The following is a 16,278-nucleotide window of genomic DNA, read 5'->3' as shown; positions in this document are numbered from 1 at the left end:
CGAGAATTTATCATGCTTTATAAAAATATTTGCTAAATGACTGAGAAGCAAGTTAAGTTAAAGTTTCGGATAAATAACGATGTTTGTCTGTGGTGTAAACGATGTTTTGTGAATTGATTCGATAAATAAACAATTGTTTGTGTTCGTTTATTCTAGGACCAGTGACGGTACCGATGGTGTCGACGAACTCGTCGCCGCCGATCGCGATGCCCGTCCAGGTGCCGCCCGGCCATATCGTGCAGCAGATCGTCGACGAGAGCGGCACTCTGCGGCACGTCATCCTCTCGCCGCAGCATCCCGCCCTCGTGCCGCTCACCTCGCACAATCCGCCACATTACGTAAGTTAATTTTATATATTTAATCATTAAAACCCTAAAAACTCCATTTTGATAGTTTATAATATAACACTAGCGCCATCTAGGTACCTAAAGACATACTTAACATATTTTATAAATTCATCGTCGGCGATCTATTGAAAGTGCGCCAAAGTTAGAAACTTGTCGAATAGAAATTTACTTAAACTCTTAAATTTCTAAGTGATTTCTTTTCAAGTTTAAGTTCCATCCAAGTTGATGAGTTTACAATGGAATCGCTGAACCGTGCGAGGATATCTCTTTGCGTCCGAATTTTTTATTCTCGGAAAGTTCCATTCCACTCTCGTATCTGCTGCGTTCCGGTGCCGGTAACAGCCGGTAAATGTCGGCAAACTGGGATAATACGCGCGCGATATCAACTCTCGCTTCTCGGTTCTCCATTCTTGAATGACGGCGCAGACGACTTAAAAACAACCGCAACGTTTAGATGTAGGTGGTATAGTTTTCTGTGTGTATGAGTATGTCGAAATCTTTTCCGAATCGCAGATCACGGATTGTGAATCGTCTTTTGAAATCGCGAACCGCGAACGCGCGGTACCTCTCTAATTCTCTGGAGTGTGGTGTTTGTTAAACCCGACTCGCCTGAGCACCTCGCTATCATTTTGTTCTGGTTTGTGCTGGCAGATTTAAGTTGGGTCGATCTTAAATTTGAACTCAAATGGGGCCTGCGTTGGGTGACATTGAAAGTTTTAGTTTGTGGAAACTCTAAATAGAAAAGATGTATCACTTGATTTTAAGCTTTTAGCACTTAGCATGTAACTAGGAAAACAAATACACCGTGTAAAAACACACATAACGTGATGATTATAGCCGGAAAAATTAAAAGCTTGCGCAAACATTTTTAATTTTAAATTTATGTTAATTTTACGCTAGTTTAGAATTTTAAAGTGAACAGTTCGGTGTTTTTAAGCTTCCGGGAAGAAAAAATGAGTCATAGACTAGTTTAAGTTGACATGGGTCAACAATGTTCACATTCCAAACGGTGGTCAGAAAGAACTGTCTTTCAAGGTGTTTTGCGTCACGCTTCAAATATTTTGGTAACATCCGGAATTTAAAATCGCATTTCAAGTACACTATGTGTCCCTCGCCGTAATTTTCTACACTTTTCTTCGTATTATTATTTTTCTGCATATTGGAGAATCTCATGAAGTACTGGAATCGTCTTCGTTGTCGACGGTTGTCGTTCGTTTTTGCATTCGGGTGCGATTTGCATATAGATGAATTCTCTTTCCCGGCTTGGCGGCCGCTTTGACTTTCTGCAAGGGTCTGTGCGCGCTTGTGTGTGGTTGGCATTCCTGGCTGTCGACGGCGGCCATTCACCATTATGTCAATTTCAATGCCGCCGTTGTCTCTCGCGCTGAATATAATAACGGCGAACATCTTGGACTAATGCGAATGTGCCAATGCGCGACGCTCACAGCGAAATATCTTCCGGAGGGTTTCAGTCAGCTGAAGCTAGTTGCCATGACATGCTATAAATTGTGTCCTGCCATGTTTAGTTAAGCATACTAATCATGATGACGGCTGTGGTTACCCATATTTCCAACTTTGTCAATGAACTGTTACGAAATCCATAACTTTTCTTGTGTTTTTCTTTATTTTTGATTTTTGTATTTTGTTGGTTGCCTGCCATCATTAAGGAATTGCTCAAATTTGCCCAAATTTAGATTCCTTTTGGTTGATATCTATTTGATATTATTGAACAAATGATCGTGCTCGGTTCAGAGTCGGTGTGTACCAAAGCAATGCTGAAGCTCTCACAATCCGACAAACCGAACCGAACCGCACCGAGAAAGTCAGACATCGGGGAGGTGATTGACCAGGCGCATTATTGCCGCGAGGCACGACTCGCGCGCTCGCGAGAGCAAAGAATGTTCTCATTGGGCGCCGGCCGACTTGCCGACTCTTTTGCTCTTTAACACACTTTGGAGGAGAAATATTTCGATACGTACGTACGCTAGCATACATTCTACATCTACATTCTAGAAACGAAGACGCCATCCGACTCACGTAACTGGCAACCGGCAGAGTAAACAACATTGTTGGTGCGTCGTGAAGGAACTAACGAAAGAAACTCGCCCATATAATATGATTTTGACCAGGAAACAGACGAGAAGTAATCGTTTTGTTAATAAATTGAACGTTTTGATGCCCAACTGGAGGAGGAGTAGGTATGATTTGAAATCATACGGTTGCGGTGTAAATGTAAATATAATACGCACGAAGTGAATGCTGTCTAACTGTGTGAAGGCAGCACTAAACATGAAGGACGAAGAACGGATTGTAAATTCTTGCGTTTACACGACGTCGAGAGATGATCGCACATTAAGTACGAGATGAAGTGGAACCAATCACTTTTTCATTTCTTTTGAATATTTCAGCTATGCAATCTGTGAATATCTCAGTTATTATTCACAACAAACACGTATTTGGTTGCCTGGATTTGAACTTGCTGCTTATTAGTTTATGAACTTTCTAAATGCATCGGCACTCACAACAATAACATCAATTTTATGTAGAAATTTGCCATTCTTTAAAGGCACGACACCAAATGAATGCCTTTTGCTGCTTGTTAATTAAGAAGGAAGTAGGGCCTTCCCGCAGTCAGCTAACGTGCAATGAGTCTGTGGGTCTGAATAAACCGACCGGAAGTTTCTGTGTCTTCTGACCTGGGCGGGCATTCAAGTCACCGCCGGAAGTTTGATCAAATGCTGTTTTATCACTCACGTTTTCGGAACGTTATTCAATTTGTTCAATTAACGAGAGTACGACTGGAAGTATAGCGCCATCTACATTAATTCGTGTTTTGACATGTAATAAAGCATAATTTATCATTTTGGCAGATGAATGTTAAAATGGATTAACAATGCGGAAGCGTGCTAATATTATTCTTATCTAGAATCATTGTTTGAGGACGCGCTGCCTGTTGATGACATTTTTGCATGTTGTCATGTGAATGTCGTGTGCCATTCACGCATATTTTTATTTATATTTCACGGTGTAATCAAATCTACCAATATGGATATTTTGCTTGTTTAAATTTAATGTGATTATTATTTCCTTGCTCGCTTTTTGATAGTTTACTTTTTCCGTTGTGATTTTTCTGCTTCGTGTTGGTTTGCTCTGATCTGATATGCTCATCATGCGCTTACACATACGCAGACGACACGTTCGTGTTTGCTTAAAATTTGTATATGCGAGATAGCGACATCCGCAATTACGTACAATTATAAAGCGTTGTATATCTAAAATTACATCCTGCGTGCCGACAGTGCCTGACTTCGGGACCGATCGGGTGACCGGCAACAACTATTTTTTACGACAAATAATTACTCGAATTACGCCTTCTTCTGATTAAAATATTAGCTAATTATTGAAAAATGCGCGGGAGTTTTTTTTTTTTTTTTTTGAGAATAAAACTGCCGAAATTTATTGATAAAATTATAGATTAAATTTAATTGTAGGTATTGTGTTACGATTTTAAATTTTGTGGACATTGGTTTGTTCAAATTATATTGCGTTTTTTTTTGTTTATATAATCTGGTTATATATTAATTTTCATTTTTCATTTTTTTTCAAGTTCCGCTTTTGTTGTAATTTTATTTGTATTTTGAAATTATTGCCTAATTAGTATTTTCAAACGGTTTCAAATTATTTTGGTATTTTTACTTTCCGGCCAATACAGTTCAATAAATACTACAAATATTCTTCAATGTCGCAGATAAAACATGTATACTTTTTTGTTTGATTTTTTTACGACAGGTTTGCCTTGCATACTTTCAAAAATGATTAATTACAGTGATGAATTGTAACCCTAAGCATCTTTTCCGCTTGAAACGATACGATTGTTTATCGAACGCTCTAATATTTGAGAACATTAAGTACCCGCCGTGCTTGTTTAACGGTTCCGCTAAAATTGTTTATGTATTTCGCGTTCGGAGATGGTTAAAAATAGATATTATTAATCACTAATGTTTATACCACTTGGTTTTACATAGTTTAATATTATGTTTTCTAGGTTTCTTTTATCCAAAGAAAAATATAAATCCTGATTCAAAATTCAACAAGTAAAATGTGTTACAATTTATAACCGGATATTTGAAAATCCATGTCGTTTGTTTGTGCTTTTTTTGCTTATGCAAGCACGTACAATCATGCACCATGATGTTATGACGCTTCGATAAGATATAATTCACATGACTAACTAATATATTCAATAGCAATTGAATTTTAAAAGTGCAATGTGCACATTTCGCTTCTATTACGCTATTTCTCAGAATCATAAAATGATTTACTGGTGCTACATCCTGAATAATACATTCAAGTTTTGATAACAAATATAGAAAATAAATTAAATTTACTATTTTATTTCAATGTCAAATTATTGATCAGTACAAAAATTAAAACATAATAAAAATGCGTAATTTGTACCTATTGTTTCATTGTTTATGATACGTTTGTTTTGTTTCCACTTTTTGCGTGTAATTCAACTCTCAGTTGAGACGGTAACATTAACCGGCTATTGATTGCCACGGCTTTTATCTCTGTGACGACGGCGTTGTTATCAGTTCTATAGTTGCGCTCGCACATACACGGTCGCCACGTACGATTAACGTCACATAAGTTGTGCCACCGAATGCCATACTCACCGACTCAGTTTCGAATCAGCCGGCAGTCAAACCGAACGTGGTGTTTTCGCAAACATTTCACGGTGAAACATATGTTCCAATTTGCGGGACCAAAATGGAAGCTGAAAAGAGTGTTCAATCCGATCAGACGGAACAAGATAGCTTGAATAAACAACAAACGACTATTACTATCACATATAAACGTGCTAATCCAACATCTACATCGGTATACACGTGTTTTGCTGGTATTTTGAAGTAGTATTATTATTAACTATTTGTTTGTATTGTTTACAGGGTGCTGGCCCACCAAACGGCACCAGCCATCCGCCGCAAACCTACCATTATACAATGCCGCCCAACTTCGCCTCGCACCATCCGCACTTTCACTCGAACATGCCCCGGGCGGTGGCGGCGCAACGCATCCTATGCACCAGCCACTCTCGGCATCCGGACACTCACCACCGCCAGCATTCTGCAAAGATGAACGCTCGCAACGGCAATACATAAAACTGAAGAAGAAACAGCTGGACAAACAGCAGAAGTCGGTCGACAGCATCGGCGGTCGCAAAGAACTCGTCAATGGCATCAAACGCGTAAAAGATAAGGGAATGAACAGTGTTGGTACCTCTGAAGATGGCGAGGAGAGTAGCAGTCTGCAGGATGATGATGATTCTGCGCATATTACTGATATTTTGTCGTCTGTAGAGGCACCCAAGGTAAATTTTGTTTACAACGTCATGATTTTTATAATGATTTATTATAAACGGTATAATTTTGTAATTTAGGTGTCTGAATTGACCTCAAGGAGTGCCTTGCTGCAATGGGCGGCACCGCGACGTCTCTCGAAGCGTCCAGCAATGACAGCCACGAGCTGGACATCCCCGAGAACGACTTGCGCTACGAGGTGCTACTCAGTGACAAAAGTAAAGAAATGAAATACAAGTCAATCTACAGTGGAACATCGCTCTCATGCCGCATCGAAGATTTGCGGCCTGGATTAGAGTACTCCGTGTGTCTACAGGTGCATTTTGACGAACTGCAAGGCTCAGCATCCGATCCGCTCAAATTTACCACGCCCGCCTGTGAACCAGACGCGCCTGCTCCACCCAAGCTCATCTCGCGTACAAAGAGCACACTGCAACTACGCTGGAACGCAACGACGGCGAACGGCTCGCCCATCTTGCATTACATCCTCGAATACGACGAGGGTAAAGGCGGTGATTTTGTCGAATTGTATAAGTCGCGTGGCAACCAGCATTCTCTGCAGAAGCTCACCGCAGCGACGCCGTACAAGTTTCGACTTTCAGCCGTCAATGATATTGGACGCAGTCAATACAGTGATGTGGTGGTGTATGAAACGTCGGAGAACGCGCCGACACAGCCGTCGCCACCTCAACTTGATCGGGCCGACATCCAGGCCCTGCACCTTTCGTGGGCACGTCGGCCCATGGACGACCAGTTCATTCTTGCGATGGACACATCCGACTATGGTTATATGCCAGTCTATAATGGACAGGAGACCAAACACTCCGCTGTTAGTCTGAAGCAATTTACGAATTATAAATTTAGGTAAGAGAGTAATTTACTACATATTGAAATGAATCCTAATATTTAATTCTAATTATGTTTAGATTGCGAACGAAAAATGACGGCGGTCTTTCCGAATGGTCGGAAGAAGTAATCTTCCAGACACTTCCAGATAGGCCTGCGAAACCCTCCAATCCGGTGGTCAAGGGCAAGATCCACGCACGCTCCTTTCGGTTAAAGTGGGATCCACCTATTGACACTGGCGGACCACCTGTGACCAAGTATATTCTTGAGATGAGCTCTAGCGGCGGCTATGTGACGTGCTACGGTGGCGCCGACCCGGAGGCGAACTGTGATAAACTAACACCGGGCACGACCTACCAGCTGCGTGTGTGCTGTGAGAGCGCTGGCGGCCGTAGCAACTACTCCGACCTGTGTACGGTCACGACGGAGGCTATTTGCCCAGGAAGGTGCGCACCTATCCGCCTAGCGGGAAAACCGCGTGCGACCGGACTTACCTTACGGATATCCGAGCCTGACTATGACGGCGGAGCTCCTGTGCTTGAGTACGAGGTTGAGATGACTGCTCCTGATCAAAGCAAAACTTTGGTACATAAGAGCAAAGATACCGAATGTAATGTTGAGGGTCTTTACCTGGCAGTAGATATGTATTCACAGCTCGTGCTTTGAATAGAGTCGGAGCGGGCGAGTGGGCTGAGGAAGCATCATTAATGAGTGGTGCCGCTCCACCTGAAGCTTGTGCTCAGCCCACGGCAACATGCAGGTCTTCAACGCACGTGTTTGTCCAATGGAGTGCACCAGCTACGAACGGTGCTTCTATATCGGAGTACCGTCTGGAAATGGGGTCCAACGGCACTGCGGACGATCAATTCACATTGATTTATCAAGGCGAGAGTACCTCCTACGATGCGAAAAATCTCACCCCTTTCACAACGTACTATTTCCGCGTTCAGGCGGCTAATTCCGCCGGTTATGGCTTGTATTCACCCATCGCGGCTACCATCACACCAGCCGCGCCTCCTGCTCAGATCCAAAACATCCGACACACTTCCACACCAACCTCTATCGCCTTGTCGTGGCTTGAGCCCTCGTCCAATGGCACACCCATTTCGGAATATATCATAGAAGTGGCCGATCAGGTAATCCACACGGAAGAACCAATAACCAAGTATGTCATAGAAGACCTTCAGCCGGAGACTTCGTACAAAATTAAACTACGCGCTGTGAATTCTGAGGGTATGGGTCCCCAGTCATCTACTCTGAGAGTGGCAACTGCGAAGTTGCCGCCTGCACCTCCTAAGCTTGAATGTATTGGCGTTGGACACAATTGTTTAAAACTTAAGTGGGGCGAAGGGAAGAATCCCGAATACACTACGTTTATCATCGAAATGGAGAGTCCTCGCGCTTATGATTACCAAACCGTTTTCAAAGGCACTGCATTCACGTACAAAGTGAACAAATTACAAGAAGCGACTACGTATAAATTTAGGATTTGCGCATGTAACGATGCCGGCGAGGGAGATTATTCGGATGATTATGAATTCATGACGAATCTAGCTCCACCGGCAGCAATCAAGCCTCCGAAAATTATCGATGTCGATCAGAATAGTTGTTCCGTGGAATGGATGCCGTCGAGGAACGCGAATCCAGATCCGATCGAATATTGCGTTCAGTTGTCTAGGCTTAAAGATCAACAATATAAAGAAGTATGCTCTTTAACTCGGAATTTGTCTCGCTTATATTATTGTTTGCGTTTTGTTATAGGTTTATAAAGGTCCGGACACTAGATGCACTCTGGAACGCCTTGATGCCGGGTGTGAGTATGCAGTGCGCATATGTCCCATTCGTAAGACGCAGGATGCTGATCTCGCCGGGCCCTTTACGCCATTTGCAAAGTTTTCGACTACAGCAGTTGAAACCATCTCGACGCAACGCATCGTAGCCCACACGAGTGGCACACCTACACATCATCGCCACAAAGCTTCGGCCAAGAGCCAGCTTCCAGCTCTCTGGCAGCGCTACAAGGAACCGCTGTCTATTCTTAAGTATCCGATCATCGTCGGCATTTTGGTCGTCTTCATCTTGTTCCTGTGTGTGTTATTTTTTACATAGGTGCAATTAATTCGCGTCAATGCAAACGACAAGGAATAAGAACGAAATCTGAACACACACACTCACACATTCAAATATACAACTGCATTGATTCTGAATTACGCGGAATAACCAGAGAAAATATAGTCGTACCTGCTTTAAAATGAGAAAAAACTTGAACACTAAAATGTTGTTCAATCCAAATCAAATTATTTTTTATTTAATAAGCTAAGAGAGTAAGATAAGACAAATAGCTATATATTTTGTATGATATGTTTTGTTTGTTGATTGTTTCTTTACTTGTTTCTGGTTATTTGCGGCGGACAGGAGAAATTTTGAGTACCGGGAAAGACAAGTGACATAATCGCATTCCAAATGATTCGCAACAAAAATGCTACGAAAATTTGAAGCTTGAAACGAAACCACACGAGATTGCGACGTGCAGATTCTTAAGTATTATATTATAGTACAGGGCTTAAATTTTATCATTATTTTTTATTAAATATTGAATATATTATATATAAAGGCAGATTATATATTGAAATATAAATAGATATATACATATAGAGGACCAAAGCTACAGTTTTGGTATTTTTATACGTGTTTTTCCGTACTCAGCCTGGTGCTAGTGAAAATTAAACTTGAGAGTCGAGTATGGACTAGAATTGTCAAACTGAGAACCGAATGCAGAGGCAAAACTAAAACGTTTGAAGAACTGGGGTTCGCCTGTTATATACGAGTATATTTTATTTTTAATCTCGATCACACGAGCGCGTTCCGCGAACGTGCATTGTTATTCCAGTCATCTGTATATTTATATTATACATTCATACATATTTTTATAGCAAAGTTATATTGATAGTTGTTTAAGAATGTATTTTTATTGCAAAACGGGCGCTGAGCAAGGCGGACAAAATGTGTTCGAATTTTGAACGGAATGCGATGCGATCGTGGAGGAAGTAGATAGATAATTTAGGCCTACGAAAGGGGTTTGCGGATACATCGTGTATTGATTTGCATTTTCTTGTATTCCAAGATATAGGATGTGTTTGTGCAATAGAAGCGAAACCTGATAAGGAAACCAAGAATAATGTTCAACATGTTTGTTTCGTTCTCGATCAGATATTTTTTTCGAGCGAGTCAATGATGATTGTCTCACGCATTTACTATATACAAAACTAAAACCGAGAATGAAAACACAACTAAACACTAAAATTTAATGAAAGTAAAAACTATTTATGTATAAATGTAAATTTATATGTATCTTTATAAGGTTGAAGGTATTATATAAGTAATTATCTCTAATCGTATGAATATTTAATGAAATATGTTGACTACGAATTCAAGCACTTCTTTGAGAAGTGTTTCACTTAAAAGACGCAAAAAATTGACGAATGATTGCAAAAGCATTTCGTTTAGGAAAAATGTATAAACTACACTAACGCATTCAAAACTGCAACAAAAACGTGAATATGGTATATGCATCGATGAATTTTAGGCAATGTGTTAATCGACGATTGGCTGAAAATGGTCCTATCTAGTTTAATTTATGTACATGATGAAACTGAGATGCAATTATTGTAAATTTTGGCGTTCGAATCAAAATAGGAGGAGCGAATAATTAATCTCTAACATTGGAGTAACATGATGGAAAATTAGTTTTAATGAAATCTAATCAATTACTTTAAAGACTCTTGGATAAACAGAAAAGAAATGAAATATGTGAATATATGCAAGATGGAGATAAAAATTAATTATATTAAGCGTGTCGCCTCCGGAACACGCCACAAAGATATAAATATAGATATATTATATATTATAAAAATAAATCAATTATATTTTATGTAAAACAAATTGATTGTTCAATCATTTTTGTAACACTCATTTGCTTTATTATTCCCACATTTATCTGCGGTCGAATTTCAACCATTTAGATTTCATTTCCCAACATAGTCGACTTGTTTTGTTAATGCTTCAGAATACTCGTATACGAGTATTCGTGTTTTGTTGATGCTTCAGAATACTCGTATACGAGTATTCGTGTTTTGTAGTTCGTCTTTATCTGTGCAGGTAAATAATCTTTTAGGCACGTTGGTGGGGTGTATAGCGTCGAACGTTCGTTCAATCGCCAGTTTGTTTACGTTCATATCTCGTGGCACGTCGTGTTTCTTGAGACTTTACAATTAAAGTATAATAATACCGATGTGAATTAGCGGGCTGACTGTTAATAAAAACGAAATTTTGTATCTTATTAATGTTCATGAGTTTGGTGCCGGTTATCATCGGAGTTGCTAGTTTTTCCGGGAATTACATTGTTCTCAGTATATACAATCAAACCATTTGTGTCATCAGCAATGGAAATCCCTCCATCGCCAGGATTTAGTTGCATCATCCAGTACTGGTTTCTGGAGTACGGTAAGTGCATGGACCAACCCTGTGTCTTCCAGTTCTTTCTCTTCCTCCGTCAAGAGGCTATATTAGTATCTGTAGACCATCTTTTAATTGTGTTCACCCATCAAGCAAATTGAAACAACCGCTCGAAATATGCCATGTTCTATCGCTACATCCTATACACAATGCGCAGTATTAGTGTTTGTACGTAAACAATTCTTTTGGTCTTGTTCGGCGAGCGTATCGCAGTGGCAATAGTGACCTCGTGCAGTCGTATTCACAGAGCGTGCCATTTCAGTCACCGGATCTTCATCGCGACTTGTTTTCTTTCGATAAATAATAGTTAAGAAAATCAATTAATATGGAATAAACCACCGAATGTGTTTTTGAAAGCGGCAGTGAATGGTGTTTTGTTAGTGAAATAGCACACGCGGAATCTATCATAAATGAAACGTTGGCTCATCTGTACGCGTTTGAGGTTCCGTCGGCCGTCGGTAAAGGTTCTTCGGCTGTGAAATTAGACAGTAATGTACATTGGAATAAAACCAATCGCGTTGATTATTAAGTACCTAATATACGAGTAAAAGCTACCACGTAAGTAAAATTAATCGTAACATACTTCCAACACGGATTGTACTTATCACAAGTTTTATACGACATCGTGGCATCAATTCGTTTGTTGAATAATGTGCAAATTTTTGTTTTCGCTATGTACGTCTATACTAAATGTTTGTTCAGATAATTACTTGTTCACCATATTACTCGTTTACCGACAACAATGACATACCATAGACTGGTTTGAATATCTGACGGCATTTCAACATCAATCAATTATAAGGATACGTATTATGATCCTACGAGTATCGGTTGCATCTTACTTCACTCAATTTAGCGAGTACTTAATTGCAATTTAATAATTTGTAATTCTTAATTTCTTAATCTTAATATATTCTTTTAATCTTAAGTTACTGCTCTTAATAAATTGTCCCATGTTTTTGGTTTGATTGTAGGTATGTATAGACATATTTGTTTTCTCTTTGTGAAGTTCTGCCCTTGAGTAAGATCACGTGAATAATAGAATATCTTTTGCACGTCGGGAGGAGAAAGGTCTTTCCATCTTGTATTTTTGTGTTTGCTTTTAATACTGGTTGTTTTCGCTTTTTCTAACATCATATTGTATTGCTTTCAATAAGCGCACGTGGAAAATGGGCTCTACTTATATTTTAAGCTTTTTTAAAATTTGAGTAGTTATTTTTTTAAACATCCTGTATCGTAATTATCTTTAACATCCGTAGAAACTGAGATTTACTTGTTGTTGTTTTATTTTCCTTTTCTAACTGCTTGCTTTTCAGGATTTTCAAAACTTACGGTGGAAAACTAGGTCATATTCGCAAACACTTTACAATATGTTAGAGCAATACGTAACTAGGAGCGAACCCATCACAATATTTTAGTTGTTTTATTTTTGATATGAAAGAGCAAGCGTCCTTTTTAAAATGCATCCTTGAAACCTTGCAATTTCAGTCCTAACTTTTGCCTCAAATGGCCACGAAAGTTTGCTCTTTTTTAGCATTTTTCAAAACTTACAGGGGAAAAGTGGTCATATCTCTCGCAAACCCTTCACCAATGGTTAGTTGTTTCTTCTTTTATATGATAAAACAAGAGTCGTTTTCAAGATGCACACTTGAAACCTTACACAATTTCGGTCCTGAACTGTTTGAAATGGCCGCAAAGTTTGTTCTTTTAGCATGTTTTTAAGACTTGCGGTTGAAAACCGGTCATATTTAGGAAAATTCTTATTTTTAATAGTTTTGTAATACTTGGGTTAAAGGTCAATTTTGCAGTAAACACGCGTTTTGGTACACTCGGTGAATTTAGTTTTGTCCGTGTTTATTTTTCAACATCTTCGCGAACGTAAACAACTGTTATCTTGAGCGAGTTTACACCGACGAGTGTTGCACTGATGCATAGAAATTATTTAACATTTACTGTATATTTCTGCGTGTTTGTATCCAATATATTAGAGATAATTGCTTTATTAAAATATTAATAGGTAGATATCATATTTAACTTATCGCCGAACGATATGTTTTGTCTCAGCCTTATTTTAAGAGACTAATGCGCAATGTTTTAACTCTCATTTCTAACAGTGAATGTAAACTAAATTCGTGTTTTTCTCTCAATTTTATTACATCCCAAAACAAATCAATTCATTTCTTACGCCGGGAAATATTGAAAGTAAAAGTAGATTTCATTATTTATGTCGGTTACTTTAACATTGTGAAATTTCAGTTCTTCAGGTCTTCTCAACTACGTGTTTATCAGTACGCTTGTGTATAAACAACTTTTTGTTCGACTGCCGCGTGTTACCGCGACGTATCTGCCTTGTAGCTGGTTACGTGCAGCGCACACGGCAGTCGTTTCACCGCGTGGTCTCCAGGCGTGTCTCTCTAATCGCCACGCGTTTTGAGTTAATTGGTTTAATCGTAGTGTATTCTTTCGGCCATCAGCAAAAAATTGGCACATGTGGGTGTTTTATGTGATGATTTGTGGTGGTTAGAGTCTTCTTAAGTGCGAAATAAGTATCCGTTAATCGATGCGCGAGGTTTATGTTGATAGAATAAATTCCAGGGTAGAAAATCTCATCATTGCTTAGGTAGGTGTGTAATTAATTTTTTTTTCACGGTTTAACTTAAATTGCTTATTAAATTTATTAATTTTTAATATTAATTTTCCGTGTACCTATACGATAATCTTGCTAATTACAAACACGTGGTTGCATTTTTATAAGAATTCCTAGTCCCGTTTCTAAAAATAACATGCATGATTTAATTATTACAACCACTGTTTTTAAAATTATGTGAGGATTATTAAAATGACAATATTCATCTAGTCGACCACGTTCATCTTGCCGTCCGCCGTCGGCTCGGTTGTCTTTTCACATGAACGACTTTACTCGTAATCGAAATGCACTCGTTAGCATCATTAAATTAAGAAGATTCTAGTTGTCCTAATAAAATCTGAATAGTTTTTCGTTTTCGTAGTTTGCGAATATATACAAAGAAATAGTTATTTTAAAAGTATTTGCCGACTATTTTGTTACGCGCCGTCGCTTGTCGTCTGCTGATTTGGATGTCTTCCGCCGGATATTCTATCAATTTCTGATGATGCTTCACCCGTAGGTTATCTTATGCAGTTGATGTTATCATCAAATAATACATTTAAATCCAATAAGTATATTAAAATGCAAGTGTTTTATTTTCATAGCACCTTTTTGTTCAATTTTATATTAAAATATTGTTGTTTCTTTGTAAATTTCCCTCTTCATGTTATGAATTTGTAGTTTCTAAAATTTTCTTTTTTCAACACCCTGTATATGTTTTCCTAACAGCACGTAGAAAATTGCTTTTGTTTGTCAGTTATGAGTTTTCCCTGTTTCCAATTTTCTTCAGATTTTCCTTATGAAACGCTCTGTATATTCGTTTTTTGTGCCCGTGAAAATGATGCTGCAGCTGTTGTTTTTAGGTTTTTCTTCTTTGCACTTTAAATTTTCTTTTTGTAACACTCTGTATATTAATTTCCTTAATCATCGGATGTAAATCATGTAATATTTGTAGTGTTTGAATATTTTTCTTTTTGTATTTTAAATTTTCTTTTTGTAACACCCTGTATATTTGTTTCCATTTCAATCACCTAGAAAAATTGGCTATTTGCTAATTTCATTATCCCGGTAGTACAAAGTAGTACTTGCTTGCATGTGCGCGGCTATGCTGGTCGAAAGTCCTGTTTCAATATGGCGACATGTATTCTGTTGACTTGTAAAATCTAAACTTGTATGCTATTGTTAATAAAGAAATAGTATGATATATTTACTTCTTTGATTTGTATACCCCTTCTATCATTTCAGGCACAGATCTCTAGGAGAGTTCCCTCTCTCAGGTAATGATCCCCACTATAAAAATTGTTAAGGTATCCTCTGTGATTTATGTGCTCCTTCTTTCATTTCAGCTACAGGTCAGAACTTGTAAGAATATTTTTAAGTGTCACCTCTCTTGAGGCGACTTAAAACTTAGAAATATTTGAACAATACCTTATAAGGATTGTCCTTATAAGGAGTTCCCTCTCTCTGGGGGTAATCCCCTACCATAAAAATTGTTGATATGCCTGAGTATTTCGGGGATGAAGCGCAGAGACATCGTAGCTGTAGGATGGGCCGGGAGCAATGGACGGATCGAAGCAGTAGGCTGTCTTATAACGACACGTACCAAAAAATTTAAAAATCTGAGATCCTCCCTTGTTCTCTCTTTCTTCTATCTACTCCTTCTTCTCTACTCTACTTTCTGTTTCTCTTCCTTCTATCTTTTCTCTGCTACTCCACTCCTCCCTTCCTCTTCTTCAATTTCACTGCTCCCGCTCCTCCAACTTACTACTATTTTATTTCTCTTATTGCTCTCATTGCCTTCACTTGTATTTCAATTTCTCTTATATTTCGTTGCAATTCATATATGCAACCCAAATTACACCAGATATTTTTATATTTGAGAAAAATGCCTTCGATACCTGAGATTCGATCCGTGTCTACTAGCATGCTAGCAGGTGCACGTACCCACTCGACCACCGCGTGTTTTTGTCATTTATATTTGATTCTTCTATTTATGTTTTTACGTTATTCAACTTTTTAAAAACAACAACGCCTTACCTATAGCTATGTTCCACTCGCTCCACGCGCATAAGATTTATATGCAATATGCAATATGACCTAAGACGTCAATACTGAAAACGACAAACGGGACACCACAAATAAATAAATATGCATAAAATTATAATTTTTTATTGTGTTTTATTGAGAACAATAATAATAGAAATATTTTTTTAAATAGAAAAATATCGACAGCTAGCAAATTCGGAAGTAGTAAAAACTTGCCTTAAAACACTCGCATCTCCATCATTTCCCTTATAGATATTGCAAACTCCATTCGTGCATTCACAAACTTCTTGTCTGGGCATCAAAGTTGTTCATTTGCTGAAATTAATTATATATCCAAGTTATTCTTATGTGCGAAACGATAACTGAATGCCGACGGACACGCGCGCACAGGTGACCGAAAATTAATCCACGATTGATAAACACAGCAGCATGCAATCACGCTTGTAAAACCCCGGTCACCCCCGATTCTAGTATATGCCGGCGATTGCGAAGAATGTAAATCAATTTACTTAATTATGATCGGAAGTAACAGGACTAG

At 38.6% G+C, this 16,278-nt stretch overlaps 1 protein-coding gene across 1 annotated transcript in view; it reads left to right on the top strand.

The window, feature by feature from the left end:
- The window catches only part of LOC135802115 (fibronectin type-III domain-containing protein 3A-like), a gene marked incomplete at its 5' end in the record, with an annotated part of 40,692 nt that extends 30,197 nt beyond the window's left edge, over positions 1–10,495 (top strand). The window contains 8 exon segments of the mRNA XM_065315640.1: positions 157–338; positions 5,297–5,399; positions 5,402–5,718; positions 5,788–5,842; positions 5,845–6,571; positions 6,634–7,178; positions 7,181–8,256; positions 8,315–10,495. Coding sequence (XP_065171712.1) covers positions 157–338; positions 5,297–5,399; positions 5,402–5,718; positions 5,788–5,842; positions 5,845–6,571; positions 6,634–7,178; positions 7,181–8,256; positions 8,315–8,662 — 3,353 coding nt within the window.
- Positions 10,496–16,278: the final 5,783 nt, after the last annotated feature.

This window comes from Atheta coriaria, unplaced genomic scaffold (assembly GCF_025399875.1).
Source record: "Atheta coriaria isolate IRGN ID8LTWV9N9 unplaced genomic scaffold, Caltech_Dcor_3.1 hic_scaffold_15_pilon, whole genome shotgun sequence".
In the NCBI taxonomy this organism is placed as follows: domain Eukaryota; kingdom Metazoa; phylum Arthropoda; class Insecta; order Coleoptera; family Staphylinidae; genus Dalotia; species Dalotia coriaria.
The sequence above is the reverse complement of the archived record's forward strand: the minus strand, read 5'-3'. Positions and strand labels throughout refer to the sequence as shown.